The 22,513-nt window shown below is 43.6% G+C and overlaps 1 protein-coding gene across 1 annotated transcript; it reads right to left on the reverse strand.

Moving 5' to 3' along the window:
- Positions 1-775: 775 nt before the first annotated feature.
- Positions 776-22,288, reverse strand: HMGN3 (high mobility group nucleosomal binding domain 3). The gene is made up of 6 exons (XM_065730932.1): positions 22,109-22,288; positions 9,574-9,624; positions 4,399-4,428; positions 3,733-3,780; positions 1,279-1,392; positions 776-1,160 (listed from the first exon to the last, which is right to left on the reverse strand). Exons 1-6 carry the CDS (start codon positions 22,121-22,123, stop codon positions 1,029-1,031), a joined length of 390 nt encoding a protein of 129 aa, XP_065587004.1. The 5' UTR covers positions 22,124-22,288; the 3' UTR covers positions 776-1,028.
- Positions 22,289-22,513: the final 225 nt, after the last annotated feature.

Genomic DNA, 22,513 nt, shown 5'->3' on the forward strand with positions numbered 1-22,513 from the left:
ATCCTGATAAGAGTATGCGAGCACTACTCACCCTATGTGAGAGCTTCTGAAGAGCGTGTATCTATAAGTCACCTAAGTTGTGAGCCACTGAAAATCCCAACCTGCAACTCCTGCACGGGTAGTTCATTTATTTCCAACCAGACGCGAGCGAAAAAAGAAAAATCAAACAGACTGCATGCAAAACTATCATTGCTATCATTTAGTCTTCCTTCTAATGGCTGAAAATATGAGTAAGGCATTCCTCAGATTTAGAGAAAACATTAGGAAGCTGTAGTTTTGCAGGCAAAGAGACCTTTTATTTTAATCCATTAAAAGAGCCCAAAATAGTCAGCAGGTGGCCACATCTATCCATGTTTCATTAAAATCACATAAACCCTAAGTACAAAAGCACCACTGATTATTGCTCTAGAAAAACTGCATGAAAAATTCAAATACGCACAGTAAAAACATCACCATATGCACAAGACTTCATCTCTTAAAGCAAGTGTATGGAATGCTGATCCAATTTTACACATACCTTGCAATATTAAGTTGATATTCATATTACTTGGCAACAATGGGGATTTCTAAAAGCACTGTTATGAGAAGGGAAATGTTCATATACAGTTTAATATGTCAACTATCATAGTCCTAAAAAATTAGCATTTACAAAATACTTGATAAAAATATCTTTTAAAAGTTGTCCAAGAGGTACATAAAATCAACCCCAAATTTTCATGATATTTCATTCATTCTTGTCACCTACAGATTCAGTTTTCTGAGCCTGCGGAGAAGAAAGAAAGGCATTAATTACTACAAGAAGTTGCCATTATGTATATAAATACCCATGCTACCCTTACTCCTTCCATTTCTTACTTGTAACCGTTCGGTTTCAAACCTACTGCAACATTACACTTACACGAACAAAACAGGTACATTCACACACTCTTCTTAATTCATTGGACCCAGCTTTTCAAAAGCAATACGAGCCTTACCTGCCAGCTTCCACGGTTCATACTGAAAAGCACCACACTACTACCTGCTCCTATTCACTGCACACAAGTAGAATGCTCTACCGTACCCTTAACTTTCACTGTTTCAATCTGCCCTTTTACTGACAGTGTGCTGGGTGGGGCACCTCTGGATGTTGAAACACTAACAGTTGAGCGAGAGATGCGAATCTGCAATAACATCATGGGCAATAAAAAGAAACATTATGAACATGCTATCAATGTCTGCAAGGCTGAATAATTAAAAAAAGCACTGATTCAATCAGCAGGAGGTATGTGTGGAAAGTACCTCTTCAGCTTTATTTTCACCATTTTCAGATGGTGTAGTACCTTCCTTTGCAGCTTCTTGCTTTTCATCCTTCTTCCCTTTAGCACCTTTGTTGGCCTTTGTTCCAGGTTCCTTCTGACAGAAGATTACAAATATGGGCATAGACACTGCATGAGTAGACAGCTCATCTACATCAGCTACAGCGAACATCCTTCTTCACAACTAAGAAACAAATTTGAGCAACCTGCGTGTGCTGGACTGAAACAAAAACGGATGAAAACCCCTCCTATTTTTTTTGGTTGAGCTATATGTATAGCTATGTATACAGAGATGCATATTAATAAGCAAATCCAAGTATGGTATATGGAACTACACGAATGATATAGTTATTATTCAGTCAAGCACAAACACCATGCCACATTGTAACAACATTACACTTTTGATTAACATGAAATAATAAACTGGTTTTAAAAATATATGCATTTTTGTTGACTGTCCTTTTGTTAGTCTGATAACATCTGCGATATTCATTTCACGTTCATGGAAGAACCAACCGACACATTAGGAAGGCAAGCACTGATAAAAACCTATCTGCAGGAACACAAAGCAGAGAATTTACCAAAAGGAGCTATTCTAACATCTACAGGTTCACAGAATCATAGTACAGAATCATTAAGGTTGGAAAATAAACCTTAAGATCACCTGCCCCAAACATCAACTCAACACCGCCATGCCCACTAAACCAGGTCCCTCAGAGCCTCATCTACACAACTCCTGAACACCTCCAGGGACTGAGTCCGCTATTTTCATTTGGAGATATGCTCTAAAACTATTTGTATATTTAGACTCTTTATTTTATTTTATTTTATTTTAATTCCTTCCTCCACGCATGTATTTATATTTGTGCTCTAAGAACAGCAGAGATACAAATTCAGGATTTTTAGCGCACTGAGATAAAAATTTAAATGATAATTTGGTTTAATACTTCACAGTGGTATGTAAAGTAATTGGATAAAAGCTGTGGAGATCTTCTGTGGGATCATTCACTTCAGATTATGCACACAAAATGGCAGCAGTAGCTGGGAGCAGGGATATTCCTGAATCAAACACTGACTATCTTTCCTGAAAGACCCCCATAGAAGAATGGGGCAGGTAAGAAGGGATGTTATTAATCCTAGTTACTGGGCAGCCTGAATCACTCCTTTCACTCTTGAGCTTTGATGTCACACAGCAGCTGTAATGCTTCTCTGAGACACTTACCGGTGCTGTGAGCACAGTTCTGTATCTTCAGCTATGAAGGAATGAGCTGAGGACTTAGCCGATCCATAACATGGAAACTTTGAACAATAAAAGGGACCCTGAATCTGTATTATGTTTGGCTGCTCATTAGCATGCTCACAGTACACATTTGTCTCTTTTTTGTTAAGGAGACTAAGATTAACAGATTCCTTAAAATGTGATCCGGTTTCATTTTAGAAAAATTGAGACTACCGTCTTAAAACATTACCTAGAATTATGTCAAAACGGACTCCATTCGCCTGAAATACGTCTCAGATTTCTCTAACGCAACGTCAACAGACTCCACACAACACGTACGAGAAGATACAGAACCTATGCGTTCCCTTCTTTATAGTACTCTATTCAAGTGAGAATCGGGGAGCTCAAGAGGCTCACAAGGCACTTTCAGCTGATAAACTGTAATGTGCTCAAAGTGGTGGAGTTTTACTTTTACACGTGGACTTCATATTCTCATACTTCCCCAGCTGAGATACCAATGCAAGGACTTGAAAAATGTGGAGAGTGCTAGACTGAGTTTCCAGGAGCATGCTTTTTCACGATAAAGCAATTGTTCTTACTTAGCATTCCTCCCGGGCACAAATAGATCTATGGTTTCTGAAGTACACGATTTATGTGCAGAAATCCTGAAAAGGTATTTCAGACACTAATAAGATTTTAATTTGACTGTAACTGGCCTAGAAAACCCAAGCCATCCAATTTAAATGTATTTAATTTCACCTTTAATTATAATTGTGCATTCTCAGCACTAGTCAGGCTTCAAGAAGTGATAACAGTTTCTCACTATGAAATAAGTACTGCCCCTCTTGATAGCAAAACAGAATGGTGTGGAGTAATCTCAAATCCTTTTGCAGAAACCAAACCTTTCGATTTCAGGAAAGGTGTAGGAAAGGTGAGGATTTTTCTTAAACTAATAATTCACTACAAACTAACACAGTCTGCAAATCAAACAGGCAAGACATTTTGTTGGGGCCAATAATGAGGCCAGGAAGGGGTGGAACCAAAAGAAAAGAATGATCTAATTTGTTTTTTTTCTTTCTGAGGGAGATCTGGGAGGAGGGCGGGCGAGCTGATGCCTCTCGTAAATACTCAGTGAATTCAACTGTTTGCAGTGCAAAGAGGGAGTATACTTGCTTATTATTGGCTACAATGATGGCAGCTAAAAAGAAGAGTATTTACCTTAGTGGTTTTCCTTGGCTTGGGTTCAGGTTTTGGTGGAGCAGGTTTCTAAAAAAAATTTTTAGTTGCACAATCATTAGATAAATTCCCAGGAGGCAGCCACCCAACCTCCACACAGTAGCTATTCCTCACCTCACCTTTTCCCTTTACCTCCCACTCCTTACCATGCACTAAAAAAGACAAAAGAAACATAATGTACCTCATCACTGTACACACATCTATTTTCATTAGCTCACTCATCAAGGAGTCAAGGCAATTTGGGGGTCATTCTAAGTCAAAGTCAAACACGGAGATTACAAGTAACTATTAAAAAAAAGCCCATCAGATACATTGCAACAGAGAAGAGGAAATAAACCCAAACACTAGTAGCAGCATGAAATCGAACCCTGAAAGGACAGCCTTCACAGAAAAGCTGCGTTTACACAGCTAACACCAGCCTGCAAGATAGTACTACACCAATATAATGTGTAACAGACAGTGTTGCACTGAGCTGGGGAAGAATAACCTCCTGAAACTTAAGAAAATACAATTATATTTAGCTCTAGAGTTCTTAAGTACCCCTCAGCAAGAATAAAAATGGAATCAATCAAAATATATCAAACCTGTTTTGTCTGAGAAAACATGTGCCTAGAAAAGTATACACCAAGGGTGGTTACACATACTTACAGCTGACAGTCTTGCTGATCGTCTTGTGGGCTGCAGAAAGGGAAAAAAGGAGAAGGCATCTTTATAGATTTACACAGCAAATGGTATTCAAAGCAACGTAATTATCAGATATTTCACAAGGACAGCAAAAAATACGTCCCTACCAAAATAGGTATCTATTGCCAAACACAGTTCAGGGCTTCCTCATCTTGGAGGAACATTTTGAAGGGACTGAGTGATGTGGAAACTATATTTCCTGAAAAAAAAATCATTACTGGTGTCAAAGCCTACTCTCAATATGGTAAAACACTATCTTTCCCCAGTTTCATGAGTGCTTCTGAGTCCATTGCTGCTCTAGGAAATGTTAAAAAATACAGCAACTTGGACTACCTGTGCACTAACCCCCTCAAAAAATATTTACATTTCTTAAATATTTAGAATAATGTTCTCGTAATCTATTTCTTATTTGTAATAGCCAGTAAGAAACACTACCTGATAAACAGTGGAATAAAGATAACATCCTTCCCTAGAGGAAGTGGGAAAATTCCAAAACATGAAACGGAGGGGCCCCTCATTTCCACAGTTGCCCCCACACTCAATTCAACGAGTCAGGCATACACAGGCAGCTCCATAAAAATGATTTCCTCTCCTTAAATATAATTCCAAAAAGGAAAGAAGAAAGTAAAATACTTTACTTTTCCTCTACCTTTCACCATCACCCTCCTTACTAAACTTTTATTTCCTTCCGAATTTCCTCATAAATTTATTGAATATTAGATAGCTCTTAGAAATATCTGTGAGCTCACTAGTCTGCTAACAATATTTTTTGTGTTCACTAAAACAGATGAACCCACAATCCAGTTATACAGCACGGTCAGCAAACTCCATTAAGCTTTGGCCTATGCCACAAAACTGAAATCACACTTGTAATGCACATAAGGAGACAATTCACTTGGAACAAATATCCAACATAACACAGCTGAAAAAGTAAATCAAAAATACCTTTTTAATCATGTGTTAAGCATTTAAGTTGAGCTAAGAAAAAAAAAAAAGCCTTGGTTCCACATAACTCTCGTGAAAGAAAAAATGCTGCTGTTAATATCCAAAGAATGCAGTAATTTGTATTCATTGAAGCCATTTAATTATCCTTCTTGGAAAGTAGTAGTGAAAAGTTCAGATCTGAGTTCAGGGAAATAGAAGCCTTGTCAAAGAACACCTAGAGATATTTTCATCTATCAAATATATATGCAGCATTAACAAAAAGTAAAAATAAATAAATAAATCCTCATTTTTTTCCTGGCCATTTAGAATATCATCTGCTGGTTAAGCAAACTAACACTATTTTTAGAACAAGTTAAAAAAAAAAAAAAAAAAGCATTTCAATTGGTCTGGTAATCAAAGAACTCCCAGCTTGAGGTACCTTCTTCTACAAATCTGTCTTCACAACCGATAATTTCTATCCCTCAAAGTCTGGGCACTGGAATGTGATGTTAGCAATTTAATTTCTCAAGGGTAATACGTTGCTTCAGATAAATTATAACCTCTCAGGTACCCCCAACTGTTTCACTCTTTGCATTGTCATAAGGAACTTGGCTTAACACTCACTCCCCTCCACCCCCCCACAACACACACCCAGTTCCTTAAAAATGCCTGACTGATACGACATTTTAATTCTCATTCAGAGTTGGTATGTGTGGTGTGTTTTCCAACTACAAGGAAGTAACTACAATCAGGTCAGCAAAGGCAACATTGCAATGTGCATTTGGAATTTCCCCCTCCAAACAGTCCTGCCAGGACAGGAATAAGCAGCACGCTCTATATGACACTAGCAAACATCCACGGAAATGGTCTATGAAATGGAGCAGACACAAAACAACGCTTTGCACTTTCCTACTGCTCCAGCTTCTGGCAATCCACCTTGCAGACTTTCCAACCTGGATATTATATACACATAATGTGCTTAACAGCCCCCAAGGGGCTTATTCTTTTTCTCCATACATTTGTCTAATAAGCGGATGAACTCATTTACACTTCCCGTTTCCATAACATCCTGTGGCAATGAGTTCCATTAGGCAAGTAAATGCTGTGTGGAAGCAAAAGCCTCCTCCCTTTGTTGTCTTTCTCTTAAGCTTGTTGCCTCCTACCTTCACTATATTCCTCCTGCTCTCGGGTTACCTGCTTTTCTGTGTGTGACTGATGACTTTATCACATGGCATATGATAAGTCAAGCATCTGCAGTCTGCTGGATTCCACTGGAAGGATGCTCTGCACCCCCTGTACATGCCACTATCTTTCATATGCTTTTCCTTCTTTCCTTTCTAAGGAAGAGTCAAGAGAACTCCAGTTGCTAGTTCCCCTTTGGGTGCACACTGTGATGCTCTGATGATTCCCACTCTCTCCTCCATTATTGTCCCCACATTCCATTTACCTTGCAATTAGAAAAAGTGACATTTTTTTAATAACTATTAAGAGTGATTCAACAATCTCTCCAATAGCTGATTTGGTGATATCCATTAACACCTTCTCCTGTGTTAAAGTGCATTTCTCCATATTGAATTTGACTCATGTTTTAACATATTATCAGCGAGATACTATCCTTCTCAGGCTTCCTCACTTCTGTCTTCCCTGATAATTTTTCATAAACCTCAGCAAACCTTGTCATTTCTCCACCACTTTCCTAGACTACATAATGAATATATTCAGCAACATGAGCACAAATACAAGTGTCTTCAATACTCTCCATTATGAAAATTTACTACTACTTCCCCATCTCTTCTACCTTTATCTGCTATCAGTTGTTAGGAAGGTCTTCCCTTTAATCAATGCAAGCTCAGTTCCTTTAAAAACCAGTTTGAGGAGCCTTTCCCAAACGTGCTCTTTACATGCAAGTAAGATGGCACACTGATTGTTAGAGCATTTAGTCTTTAACATACAATTCAGCCACGTGAAGCAGCACTTCTCTCTGCAAAATCTGCGTTGACTCTCTCATTATACATTCATCCACATGTACTTATTCTACTGTTTGTTATTTACTAGTTTTCCAAAGTCAAGACTTTGTTTTCCAGAATCCCTTATCTGAAGTCCTGGGAGTGTTTCACCACTTCCAGTTACTCTGGTATTGGGGCCAATGCAAGCACTAAATCTTGTTTTGCATGTAACAGTTTGGCAACTCTGTAGCTAGGCTGCTGGTGAATACAGCTGGGCTGCCTACATCTCCCTCTCCTCGACAACATCCTCCAAATACCACACCCATGGGAAACGGCTCCACTGCAAGAAACTCTGTAAGAACCTTCCACAACAGGAGCTTCATTACTGCATTTCAGCCTCACTGGCCTGCTGGAGAGTTTGTTCCCTCCCTCATGATTTTCCATCTCTACAAAAACACCCTAAAAAAAAAATAATACACTTCCTTTGTTTTGCTATTCATTCATTTTGATTGGTGGGAAGGTTTTTGAAAAAATGACATGCATTTCTGTGAGCCTTCAGTACGGTGTATCACATAGCATCTCTGCCGCCTGAAAACATTAAACATTTTAGCTGCTCCTTTTAACAGGTTACCACTTCTAATGCAATTCTTTTTCTTAATGAATTTGTGGAGTTTACTTGGATTTACATTCTTGCCAGGATAAAGAACAGTTACAGGTCGGTCTTCTGATCACTACTCCAATACCACTGAAGGCATTGGGAAGAGCTGATTACCCTTTCATTGGCCCTTTGTTTTGTTCCTCCAGGCAGCAAGCACTTACAGTTTTAACTTTTTCTTTCTGTGGTGTTTTCTTTTCGGTCCTTGCAATGCCACCCTATGCCTGTTACTAAATCTCTGAGGGGTAAACGAAATCTCTAACACCACTGCTATCCTTGGAGTCTCTCTGATCTTCCTGAACAGCCCACTGCCACTTTTATTATTGTGGTCAGGTACCTGGCACAATTTTTATACTCCATGCTTCCCATTTATACACAGCTCAGCAGCCTATAAGGAATTTAGCTGCAGTTACTGATATTATTCATCTAGAGAAGTATTAGAGCCAAGTACGGCATGTAACAATGTCATTCTATAACTAAGGAATTCTGGTTTCATCCTATGTGTTTTACTTTTCTGTCCCTCAAAGAATTATTTAAATTTGGTCATAGGAAAACATTAATTTGGTGCAAAAAGGATATTATTTTTATGATGATTTAGTCAGTCTTTCCATGTTTTGAAAAAATAAAAATAAGAAAAATAATTAAAAAAAAAAAGCCAAACCAACAAAAAAATAAGAAGAAATAAACTGCTTCTATAGGAAATTCCAAAGGAAGATATTGAGATACCAACATCAACCCCTCCCAGATCTCCTTTTGTCTCAAATATATATATTTTTTAAGGATCTCACAGCTTTACACTGCCATTTTTTGAAATATTTTGACATTTTCCTGGCACCATCTTTCCCTGCTGGACTGATCAACAACCAACTTTGCAAAATATAAGAAGTAAACTTTCGTTAGACTTTTTTCCTATTGAAATATGCCCAAATATTTACAAGAACTAATTCATTTCAATATTCACCCATTCTTCTCAAGGTCCTGATTTCACTTGGTCTGCTACAGAATACAACAGTCTAGGAAAACAAATCCTCATACTCCTCTGCCTCTTTTTTTACATTCCCATGGCAGACAAGCTCCAGCACAGCTTACTGTAGTGGTCAATATACCACCCGCTGTCTCCTCACTGTTTCTGACAGAAGTTATCGTGCCCTTAAAAGAAATTCAGACAAAGAAAACACATAAATGCGTCAGCTGCTCCTGTTCAGAGCCCAGTATCTTAACTCAAGACACCCTTTCATCAGTCACTCAAGACTGAAAGTAGTGTGGCTAAGGTGTGTGCATTAACCCTCCTCACCGAATCGCTGGAGACAGTGACACACAGTGACATCCTATGCTGCTGCCTTACAAAAGCTTGCCTAGAAAAGCTCTAAATTTATTTTGTATCACTAATTTGAATGAATCCTCAGTGCACCAAAAACTAATTACACCACATAGGCCACAAATGTGGCTCACTTCTAGTTTTAAGCAAACAGCCTTTACTCCCACTGAAATCACCTTGCTAGAGTGGCAGAGCAACACGCGGACTTCTGATAATGCACGGCTGCAGATCTCCAATTAAATAAACACATGCCATAAGGAATTAAAACAAACAAACAAACACGGAAATACACTTGCCTCTTGTTTAGTTACTTTTGCTGCATCCTTGCCTTCAGCACCCTCTGGAGACTGAAAGAAAATATTAAGTCAGCACTTTTATTACAGAATTAAAAACAATCAAGCAACAGCAAACAAAGATTACGGTGAGAACTGTTCTTTTATACACTGCAGCAACTTAAGAAGGTTTGGTACAAGCAACACTGTACCAGACCTGTTCTAGATTTTCCAAGCAGGAATGCAAGGACTGATCACCACCAGGACTGCAGGCATCAGATCGTGCAGCATGCCCTCATCCCTCAGTAATCCCTCCAGCCAATTAACCATAGCATCTGCAGGCTGCAATGGGAGTCCCACCTCATCAGTGCTTGGGAGGCACAACAAGTATGAACTAGAAACCCGAGGTTTGCTCTATGAGGGCTTTAGAAATCCCCAAGAAACTTGACATGTTCCCTCCCAAATACCAACTTCACTAGTAATGAGATGAGGCGAACCAGAAAACCCCAGCATTACCGAAATGACTGATTTATTTATCTCCTTTCCTCTTTTTGTGCCTCAGGCTCACTCAGCTGGAAGCTGTAATGATATCTTCCCCTCATCTCTCCCATCAAAACAGTAAAAATCGGTAAACCACCAAGACTTCAGCGGGAAAGCCAGGGACAAGCTTTCTTTGCAGGAGCAAAGCCTCAGCTTGATCGATCTAATGTTTGTCTGACAGAGGTACTGGAGAAACACTGCTAATAACCCAGCTTATGTTCTTCTATTTACAACTCAAGCTACGTTATTTTACATTTTGCAATCGACGTGGTTTCCACCTAGACGCGAGCAGTTCTCAGGAAAACAGCAAACAGCAGCAGCTGGAGAACTACAATGAAGGCATGTGGTTTAAAAAGGTGTTTAAGAGGCAGCAGAGAAGGCACTGTGGTGGCTGCTCTGTGTTGTAATCAGTACAGATGCAGGCCAGTTACCTCCTCCTTTCAGCCAAACCTGCCCCAAACTGCCTGGTTCTGGCAATGGGAACTCCTCAGTCACACGCCCAGGGTTTGCAGCAGCTGACCACTGCCTCCTGTCACTGGGTGCTAACATCCTTACAGAGCGACGCTTTTCAGCTCCACGCCAGAAAACAGAAGGTGGCTTCGCTGCTGAGCGCTCCTGATAGAAACGAGGCGTGCCACAAAAGCAGCTGGGTTAAAAAAAGCTGAGGAGCGACCATCTAAGTAGCTGGAACACAGCGGGAAGTTAAGCTGCGTGAGCAGGGCAGCGCAACTCAGAATAGCAACAGCCCGGTATCCAAAATGGAGCCTGGCTGGCTGCTCCCTGCGCCACGCAGCCTCGCCAGCCTCCTGCAGGGCTGCTCCGGGGCTGCATTCCTCAAAGCCTCTCCGTTCAGTCATGAAAGAGCTGCTGCAGCCTAACAGTGTGGTGCTGGGAGCACAAAAAGACAAAACTGAGCAGCTCCGCGATCAGTCGGTGAGCCTCGTTCCTTCAACTTGCCTCTTCAGCACACAACATGGTGAAGGTTTTGAGCGCAGCCTTTCTCTAGCTCATGGATTCAGAACACCTGCTTCTCCCATATGAATTTTCTCAGGTCTAACAAACTTGCTCTGCACCTTTTCCATTAGAGGGAACTCGGATAGCATCCTTCCTACACTAAGCACTTATTTGTATAGAAACTCTCCCAAGTTTTATAATCCCCTCACAGTGGCTGAGGGGCTCACAATTTACAGGCGTAGGGACAGCAAGACAGTACAATTTATTTATTTTGGAAGCCAGGCTAAAAAACTCACTGTAAACTGAACCAATTCCCACTCCACAATCAGGCTGGCTTGCACTGTTTCACTTTAGGAACCTCAGAGCTTTGAAACGGATAAATCTTCACACACACAGCCTGCCACATGCCAGCAGCCTTGCAGTGATGGCCAGGAACAAACCCTCACCCTAGCAATACCGTATAGTTAGCACACAGTAATTCACTCCATTGTCTCAGCACTAATGAAAGCCATGGAGTCGCAGACTCAGAATATCTGAGTTGGAAGGGACCTTTAAAGGTCATCTAGTCCAACTCCTCTACAATGAAAGCTCCATCAGATGCTCAGAACCCCATCCAGTCTGACCTTGAATCTCTCCAGGAATGGGGCATTCTCCACCTCTTGCAGCAACCTGTACCAGTACCTCACCACCCTTACTATAGAAAACTTCTTTCTTATATCCACTGTAAATCTCCCCTCTTTTAGTTTGAAACCACGTCTATGGTTCTGTCAGACAGTCTGTTTTTATAACTCAGTGTTACTGCCTGACACCAGATTTAAAACTACTCACAAAGCTAACCACAGAACAAATTTGAAGTTTTATTAAAATACTGTTAATGGAACCACACCCTCTGTGTACTACTATACCTTACCTAACCTAGCCCAATTAGGTTAGCTAATTAGCTCAGAATTCCTTCCTGAGGAAGAAAACCTAAGAGCAGTTCAAAGAATGGACTTGTAGAATCACAGAATGACTTGGGTTTAAAGGCACCTTAAAGCCCACATTGTTCCACCCCAATGCTGCAGGCAGGGCTGCCCCCAGCCCCATCCAACCTGGCCTTGAGCGGCTCCAGGGACTGGGGCACCCGCAGCTCTCTGAGCAGTCTGTGTCTCACCACTCCCTCAGTGAAAAATTTCTCCCTGACATCTAACCCAGATTTCAGTTTAAAACCATTCCTCTCATCCTATCACTATCTACCCATGCAGAAACCATTCCTCTCCTGCTTATAAGCTTCCTTTTAAGTACTGAACGCCATTACCATGTCTCACCAGAGCCTTCAGTTCTGAAGGCCTAACTTGCCTCTTGCAAGCAGGATGTGCCCAGTGACCATCTCCAAGGTGCAGCAGGCAGACAGGGGCTGTACCACACTCTCATTTCATCTTGCAGCTGGCTTCTTGCCACAGGTGTTGTAGGCCAAGTGTGCTCCCGGGCCTTGATTCCCCAGCAGAGCACAGAGCTGCGAGGGACACCGTGTCGCAAAGAGGGCAACTGAGCCCATTGAAAAACACTCTGCTGCTTAAACAAGTGTATAAACCTTATAAATCCATTTGCAGATTATAGATCTATAGTCTTTCCTGGCTCCAGGAGAACCATCTGACTGCACAGCTGCACAAACAATTGAGCCAGCGCAGCAGGCAGGAACGAAGCAGCATGGGGCAATTGCAGACAGGGACTCCTCAAGTTGACAGAGACACCAAAAAACTTGTCAGATAGGGCTACGATATATTTGTTAAAGGAGGAACAGGAATTTGTTTTACCCTCAGTGAGTTCTATTAAGAGGCTCCAGTAAAGCTTGGCTGCAAGTTTCTGCAGCACTTCCTCCTCATCCTAAGGATCATAGATTCATACTTGCACATATCTGGGCTGAGCACGGCTTCCAGAGAACGCTGCATGCCACAAGCAGTGGCAGCCTGCACAACTATCAGGACTTCTATGTAGAAACCTTCAAAACCTTCAAGTCCTCAGCTCTTCCGCAGAAACCATTCCTCATCCTCTGTCCTGGTGACAAACTGCTGGAGGAACTCTGGGTTCGAAGCAGCCAGCAGACGTGCTATGAAACCCATCTTATTGGCAGGATGTCCCACATAAGGTAATGCCACGGCTCATCATGCCTCACATGGCACCCTGCTCACATTAGGCATGCCCTGGTTCCACGCTTTGCCCTGTAAGCCAGTCAGGGCAGGACTGCACACACTGCAAGTCTGGTGCTGCAAAATGAAGGACCAGTGCTGGCACTGAACCACAGGGAAGGGCACAACACAGTGCCAGTGCTTCCTCAACCCCGTGCCTCCCACACCTGCATTACATTGCAAGCAGCCTCTGTAGGCCTGCCATGCCTGATGCTGTATGGCTGCCTACAAGAGACAAGACTGACAGTAAAAGAAGCTACAGATGACACAGACAATAGTGTGTGGGGCTTTTTTTATTCCCCCCCCACCCCCCCAAACACAGAGTTAACAGAAGGCACAGCAAAGGAGCTGACTGGAGAACTATAAATATGCTTTTGACATTTAATCCAATAGCAAGTTTTAGGTTCAGATGACCACACATTGTGTCATGCCTCCATTTGCACTACACATGGGCAATATGATTGCAAACTGAGCTGCAGCTAAGCTTCATCAGATCTGTCAGATCTGCATACTTCTATACCAAAAGACTAATGTGAAGGGCTGTAGGCCAGATTCCCACTGCCTATTGGCAATCAGTTGTTTCAGGGTTTGTTTGGTTTTTTCCTTCTTTTTCTTTTTCAGGAACCACATAGAAAATGACTTTGAGAGGACAGGGAAAACAAAGATATATTAACAGATTAATAGAGTATCCAAAAAAAGTAAGGGGATATTAATATTGAGACTGTTTACATACACTGTTCTTGCATTTATTTCAACAGCTGTGAGGTAAACCCAAGAATTGGTGTCTCCACACAGCAGGACAACGTTGCAGTAACTGCAGTGCCAACACCATTTCAGAACTGTTAAGTTGAGGACAGAAAACTAGATAACCTTTTTGAGAAAATATTTCATAGAGCAAACTGGCAAATTTCCTTCTCATTACCAGGTAATCTGGCCTTTAGAACAGCAGAGATGTACTACAAAAGAAAAAAACAGAAATTGACACTTAGTTGTTATCTAAAAACCCTGAAATATAAGCAGGATTTAATGCAAGCACAGTAACCCGAAGCAGTAAAGTTACTGAAACCGATTTGAGAGATCCAACGGTGCAGGTCTGAACCTGCAGTGACCAGCTTCAGGATAAATATTTTGTATTTTGTACACGAGTGGATTGCACTACCGTAAAGGAGTACATTAAAAGCATGAAGAACACAAGCATGTGAGAAGTAACAGTTGGTACAGCAGGTTGCTTGTAAAATGAAATAGATCACTCATTCTCTGAGGGGTCGTATTACTAGCTGACACTTAACACCTCAGCTCTGGTGGGACAGGAATTAGCCCTCTCATATCCCTGTAAAAAGCAGGCCCCAATTTCATAACCACCACCACATTAAGAAGTTGGGAAGGCAGCAAGCCCTACTGCCCTAGCACATGAGCATTCCCCACAGCGGTTCGTCCCCTCCTCGTGAGCTGTTCTGCTCCGCCACACCGCAATCCCCGCCCGCGACGGGACTGCCTGGAGATTCTTTCCTGGCTCACCATCCCAGCTGCGATTTCCATGATGTAATGCTTTGGTTGTTCCTCCAGCAGCTCTTTTCACCCACCCAAACACGATAAAAGCTCGCAACAAAATGACAGCAGCAGGAAAAGGCAACATATAGAGTCCTAAAGCTTTGTCAGGTTTTATTGTACTGTTTTACTCAAATTTCCCTTCCCTCCCTGTGAATAGAGCTCCCCATTAGACTAAATTCAATTCAATGAATCTTTTCCCATACATGCAAGATCTTCTAATGATTTCCATCTTCACAGCAGCTCTGAAAATTGTGTCATTTCATAAATATAATTAAAATGCTGTTTATTTCATGGTTTGGATTAGGGAATGCTCTGTGTGTTGACTAATTCAATGCCAACCAACTCAAGCACCACCCTTCAAACCATTGTTTCCTCATTCAGCTCCTGCAGCATCTTATCACTGACCTTTGTTTATAGCTAGTTCTTTGATCTCTTTTCAGCTGATAGAGCTGTCTGCTGCCAAGGCAATTGGAATGGACTCTGCAAGTGGAATTAACTCACCCTATTAAATGCCCAAAGAAATAAAAGTAGTACTCTTCCTACAGCACTTTTGTCTCCCCCTACAAAAAGCCTGGCCACGGTTTACCCAAAAAACAGCAAAACAGCAACAACAACAGAAACACCAACTATGCCACTAATGTTATAATCAAGTAATTCTGACAAACCACATATAAAGTGCAGAATAAATTTGGCTAGGGGCTCCATTTTTAAAATATTGATCAAAACAAACACCTGATTTGTACCCTTCCAAAAATCTGAGGGGTTATATTTATGTATATGTATAATCTGTGCAAATGTTGTTTGTGTATATATACACACACCTAAGTTTTGCTTTGTACAGAGAGAGGCTGGAAGCTGCAGGTTCCTACGGTTTGTCAAGGAGTATTTGTAAGTATTTTAAAACACATACGATGGAGCAGCACCTTCCTGTTCCAGAAACCAAACTACTGAGTTCTGTTTGGCTACCTGTCCTGTATCAAACACATAATCCTGATGAAAAAAAAAGAAACAGAAAAAAAAACCCCACACTGAAACAACAAATAATAAAGACTACATAATGTTTCATTCTTCTGTGGTAAGGAGCATTACAACATTACCTGTGACTATTAAGAGCAGGATATTTTGTTTTCTAACCCTTTGGGGGAGAATGTTGAGGTCATGAAGTTCTGAAAACACAAATTGCACTAAAAAGTTTAAATGTAAAAAATGGCCATTAATACCCTCTGCTCTTAATATGCAGCTGGGGGAGGAGTGAAAATAAAACCAACCACTGCTCCTGATCAAAAATCTCTGTTGTTGATTAGAAATTTGAGCCAAATAGAGTAAATGTGCATCATTTTCTCATGTATTCTCTGAAAGTGTAAGAATACATCTTGGTTACAATTAAAATTAGTAAGCTTGAAAAACAAACAAACAAACAAAACCAACAACAACAAAACTCACATTATTCCTTAATTTTTAACCAGGCAAAATCTGTGAGCTTTAAGCTTTTCCATAGTAGACAGTAGAGGCAGAAAACAAGTCAGGCCTGGAGTACCTCGAGATATCCAAAACCATCCAAAGTACTTTACTTTCATTGCCAATAGCAGTTTTGCTATTCCCACTCAATACTGGAATAACAAAAGCCTGATATAACTTATGCCACACTGAAATTCACTGCAATAATTTAGAGGTCTTACAAGTGATTCCACCTTTGTTTTTTACCCCATTTTCTTGCCAGAGTTGTGTGGTTTGGAAGAGACAAACGACTTCAGAAAACATAAGCAATACCTTCCGTTTGGTATTTGGAGCCAGCTTTCTGAATATGACATTTTCTGCCTATACCAGAGTGAAGGAATAAGAGCAGTTTCTAGAGGCTGCAGATTTTAACAGCAGTACTGTAATTTACGACAGTTCCTTCCTCAGCTGCTGAAGTAATTAGCTGTGTTTAGAAAAATGCAGATCAGACTGGGGAGCAGCAAGGAGAGCACATCTGAAGTCATTCCATTTCCCTCCAACTCCACTGCTGAGAATTCCGATAGGTAGCAAGTAAATTCTTGTCTTGATATTTGCTTAGCAACATTACTGCCGCCATAAAATAAAAAGGCAGGTTCAAAGAATATGATGGATGGAATTCAACTGCTAATATTATTATTTCTGCGGCCTCTCTAAGCTGCTGCCAGTTCTGCAAGCGAGATGAAGCTGATAGATTCGTGCAAGTCTACATGCACAGAGTTTTTAAAACCTTAAAGATGGGGCTTTGAAGTCACCTCCGTCTAAATGAAACTGATCAGATCTGCCCTAAGCACTTCTAAAAAATAACATATTCTATCTCCTTAAAGACAGAGATTAATTAAATGTTTTCCAATACAACCGACTCCTGAAAACAGCCACACCTCTGACAAAGAGAAGTACTGTGAATGACAGAAAGGCATACCCACACCTCTCCTCCCAGAGGATGCAACTGATGAAAACACAGCAATGTAAAAAAGAGCCCTTGCTGCTGCTGCTGCAACTAACTGGTGCCATGGACCACCCAGCCCCGAGGTGACAGCAGCAGATCCCCAGGTAAAAGGCAGGCACTGAAGGTGTGGTTGGTACAACGCCTTCAATCCACCGAGCTCTTCTGTCCCAGTACAAGTTCCAGTGGGGTTAGCTGCAGTGTGTTGTCCTACTGGAACAGGACAGAGAGCTCCACAGCCAACCTATAAGCAGTTTTGAATGAAGATAAAACTTCCAGAGGAGGCAGCTGGGATCAGGAAGGAAGGATGGATGTGGCAGAGACAAAGGATGTGCAGCTCTCCTCACCTCTGCTCAAGGGGAACAAACAGCACATGAGTAAATATCATCAGACACTCCACTTCCAGCTATGCAGTCTACGACTAACTCAGCATTAGGACAAGGAAGAAGGCTAAGTGGGAAGAGTTGCCACATCTAAGTAGTCCCCATGAAATCGGTGCTGCTGGGAAGGAAAGCACCATCTTTTAGAGCAGACAGATCCTAACGCTCCTGGGGAATTGACTTTCATAATCTGCAGCTCTCCCTGTTACCAAGTGCACTCACTCTTTACTACAAGAAGACAGAAGCGGTATCTCCAAGTTACAGGAGCAATTAATTGAAAATTGGTCACCAAGGGACACTGAAGGGAAAAAAAAACAACCAAAGGAGCTTGACACATCTTTTTCCACAGCAGTGCAAGGATACAATCTGACCACTGAGTTGTTCTGATGAGCACCAACTAATGAATTAAATAATCCTCTCTGTCCTCTAAGTTAGGAACTGTGAGGGCATCCCAAGCCAGGATGGTGTGATAAACACTGGCTGGCAAAATTTGTCCTGATTGCTGCTGGGAGAGCTCTGCCTGACGTGATGCCAGCTCCACTCTTGGTGCCAGGGAAACCAGAACACCGTACTGCTCTGGACAAAAAAAACACCTCAAATGCATACAGTACTTCACAGGTCTAACCAGGAATTGCTTCTTTTGGGCTGTATATGTCCACCTCAGATCTATCTGTTGAACTACAGTCCAATTTATAAGGTCCCACACTGCCAATTTCACTGACAATAACACTGATTTAAGAAGATCTTACTTCTGAGCGTGGTCAGCAGCTCGCTCCCAGCCCTACTCCCTTCTAACCGGCTGTCACTACTTGGGTATAAAACAGCAGAGAAAGTTAAAGCTTTTAAAGACAGAAGAAAAGCAGCATTAAAGCACACAGCATATACCAGCTACATTCCAGTTATACACATGAGACTATATATATATACATATATTTAAACTGAGCAATGTTGATACTTTAAGAACATGAAATATCCCTGCTGTCAGCCTGAACCACTGTCAAGCTTATTTTTGATTTTCATTAAGCACTTTCCTAAAATCCCTGTATATAAAAAGATTACTTGCATCTGGTTAGTTTGGAACTGGAAGGTGATGATTTCCAAGTAGACTGCATTACTAGTAGCACCTCACCAGGTATCGTGCTTCGATGCTCTGAGCAGCATTATGAATGGCTTTTAATTGGTAATTCAGTGAAAACCTTGAGGATGCTCATTCATTAACTGCAGTTGTATTTCAGTGTGATCTAGAAGGAAACTTGTATGTGTTGTCATCAATTGTTACTAAATTAGTCTGGATTTTACAAAATTGTATAAAGCAATCAAACATTTTAGATCTATAAAGCCTCAGTCGATGAGTTTATAAACATCATAACTCTAAAAACCAATCACAACTGAAATTATATTTATATAAATATATGTATCTTTATAAGCTATTTTAAATAAACCATGGATAAATACATGTTGCAGGTATTTATTAGCTCTGCAATACCATTTATTGCAATCTGGCATAGCAGCATTACTCAAGCATCTCTCTTTTTTCTTCCTCCAGTGCTGCTCAACACTGCTACACTGTATTCCATCTGAGTGTACCATAGGTAGATACCAACATCTTTTTTGGCCTAATTTTTATATGAAAGTTCAGATCATTTGAGACGGCCAGGTCAACACAAACCTAGAGAAGGCCAATCAGCAATTTGCTATTGCTCCCAACACAACAAGCTTTAAAAAATTTTAATGCCTACGATTCCCCTTGCCCCTACAGTCTGTACTCACTTCCAGAGCACAACACAAGCCACACACTTCCCTGTCTCCGTGTCCTGTTGGTGTGTTCTAGGATGAACCAAAGGCTTCGGCTACAGACCAGAAGCTTCCAAGCCCAGTGATGACAACAGCAAGGTGGGAGTCCCTTCGACGTCACTGAAAGTTCTTCCCCACTCAGCAGCTTCAAAATGAAGACAACCTTAGCTGAAAACACACCACACTGCACTGCAGGACACTGGGCTTCCACTAGCTGATTGGTGTTTAGTCATAAACAAGCTGCTTCAACAAAGTCTCAGAGAACCAGTCATCAAGTGTAAGTTCCTCAGTGCATGCCACAAAGCAAAAGATGAAACTTCAAAGTAACAACAACTGCACCTCCCAGAGCACATAAGCAGTGCTTGTCAAGTAGCTATTTCACTTCAGACATATCTCAAACTGAGCACCTAAGATGAAGGGACTACTCTAGCAACTTGGCCACTTGCTTTTGTGCTCCATTTCACCATCAGCAGAACAGGGACCATCGGCAGAACAGTTCCTCTTTGAAAATTCACAACACTCCAGAAACAAAAATTCAAACATGAAGAATTTCATAAAGAGAACTGAGTAAGGTCCAGATTAACAAACAAACTGGATCCTTCTGGAGTGAGGTCCCAAACCAAAAGGCTCCATTCTGCACAGAACACACAACCACTTGGCATTCTGACACGCCCAATGAACAATGTGTGCAGCACTTCGAGGTATGAGCACCATTTGTCTCTGTGATGAACAAATTAAAGCTTCACAAGAGTGAAGGACAATTCTTCACTCAAGTGCAAGGCAGCCCTGCCCACGGCAAAGGGTTGGATCCAGATGGTCTTTAAGGTCCCTCCAACCCAACCATTCTGTGATTCTATGGTTCATTCTTCCTGGCTAACGCAGAGCCATCTTTACTGGTACAGTTCCAAGGTTAAGAAGGTTTCCCTAATATGACCCAAGATCTGATTCCAGTTACACAAGCATCAAAACAAACCACCTCAATCCATGTCAAGGTGTTCTACCGATACCACAACAAGCACTGTGGTTTGTCCCACACCAACATGCCACCCTTCTTGTGAAATACAACATCCCAGCATGTCATTACAACACACACATAGTACAGAAATCTGTCAGAAAGGGTCCAGAGTTCAACCTTCTCCTGTCTGAGAGCAGCATTTACACCACATGAACACAAGAAAGTTCTCCTTTTACCCATGAACTCGGGGACCAGTGACACACCCATCGCAAAGCCACAGCCCCCCAGCAAGGACGACTTGCTGTCACTGCTCGTCATGTTCACAGCCAGCATCACTCACAGATGCAGCTATTGACTGAAGTTTGCAAAGAGATAAAATATTCAGAGATGGACAGGAAGGAGGGGCCATTTAGGCAATGAAGGCATCCATTCAGATGTCTTTATTCAAGAAAAGTGCAGGAGGATGCACGTCCACTGACGGCAACTCCATTTCTCTCAAAAAGCAGAGAAGTTCCAATTCCTGGAACCACTGCCTCACCCAACTCTGTATTTTATACATGGTTTCACATTTACTGAATACACTTCGTCTCCATTGCTCTGAATGCACGCACATAAAATTTTTTAATAGCCTTCTAAGAATGACATGTTCTCATGGACTTGTTACTCAAAGTTCCTCTTCATAAACATTTCACCGTGGACAATAAAACCCTACAGGAGCAGCTCCCTCGGAGGAGGGCCGGCCTGCAGCCCCACCAGCAAGCTCACATACAGGCAAAGGAAGCAGGGGTGGGAAGGCTGCAAAGCTCTCAAAGTTGCACTGCGTCATCCTATAGGCACAAGCTCATCTTCAACTTTTTTCCTACGACGAGCAGCAGCACAGAAAGCGCAGAAGGATGCAAGGCCTATGCGAAGGTGCAGTGACAGAAGAGCGGAGGAAGAAGGAAAGCCCCACGTCCTCCAGCTTCAGGGTGGGGCAGGCAGATAGCGGCTGTCAGCCCCACTGGCACAAACTGGGGCTGCTAACTCAGGTGCACGTCAGCACCACCCGCAAGGGACAAGGAGAACCGAACGGCTCTCAGAACATCATCAACCTGTAGCACCGATCCCCACCCGCGACAAACCCCTCGGGCAGACCCACTTGGCACAGAGAGGGCCGCGGTTATCCGTGAACGACGCGCACCGCCGAGCCCCCACCACGGGGAGGAGCGCACGGGGGACAGCCCCAGCGCAGCCATCCCCCCATCCCCACCGGGCGCCCTTCTCGCAGCCCGAGAGCCCCGGCGGGGCCCCCAGCGCGGGGGGGCGGGGGGGGGTGCGCGGGGCCGGCGCCGTGCCGCTCCCCCGGGAGGCGCCTCCCGCCGCCCGCCCCCGGGGCGTGGAGCGGCGGCCGCGGGCGACCGGGGGGCCCCGGGCGGGCGGGAGCGGCCCCGCGGCGGGCACGTACGTGGGGAGGTGCTGAGGGAGAGGCTCGTTCCGAGCGCGGCTCGCCGCCCCCCCTCGCCCCCCGCCTCCCGGAGTTGGCAGCGGGAAACTCCTCCCGCAGCGCCGCGCCGCCTCCCCCGCCCCGACAGGGAGTTGCGACCGCCGCCTCGCCCCCGTTCCCCCCCCTACCCCCCCCTACCCCCCCACTCCACCGAGGCCGGGGGGGACGACCCCACGGGAGAGCCGAGCCGAGCCGAGCCGAGCCGAGCCTGCGGCCCGAGGTGGGGTGGGTGGCCCGCAACAGGCGGCACAGTGCCGCGGGTCGGGGACGATGCGAGGCGGGACCCGGCGTTACCTTTCTCTTCGGCATAATGCCCCCGCGGCGCGCTGCCAAAGTCACGTGGCGAAAGCGGCGAGCGCGGATCCGCCCGACAGCGCTGGCGGCGGCGGCGTCGCTGGTGGTGCCCGCGGCTCTGCCCGCGCCCGCTGCCCGCCGCGCCGCCCCCGGCGCCCCGGCAGCCCCCACCGCCAGCGCCCGCCTCGCCGAGGGGGCGGGCGGAGCGGGGCAGCCCCGGCCGCTGATTGGCCGCCCGGCCGCGTCGCGCCCCCCTCTCCGGCGGGAGCGGGCTAATCAGGGGCGGCCCGCGCAGGTCAGAGGCCGGGCGTGGGGCGAGGCGGGCCGCGCGGGGAGCGTTGGGGCCGGCGCCGGGGCCCCGAGGGGAGCGGGGAGGGCCGGCCGCGGCCTGGAGGCGGCGTGCCC

This window comes from Cyrtonyx montezumae, unplaced genomic scaffold (assembly GCF_038088225.1).
Source record: "Cyrtonyx montezumae isolate F1298 unplaced genomic scaffold, pur_monq_1.0 scaffold_13, whole genome shotgun sequence".
In the NCBI taxonomy this organism is placed as follows: Eukaryota; Metazoa; Chordata; class Aves; order Galliformes; family Odontophoridae; genus Cyrtonyx; species Cyrtonyx montezumae.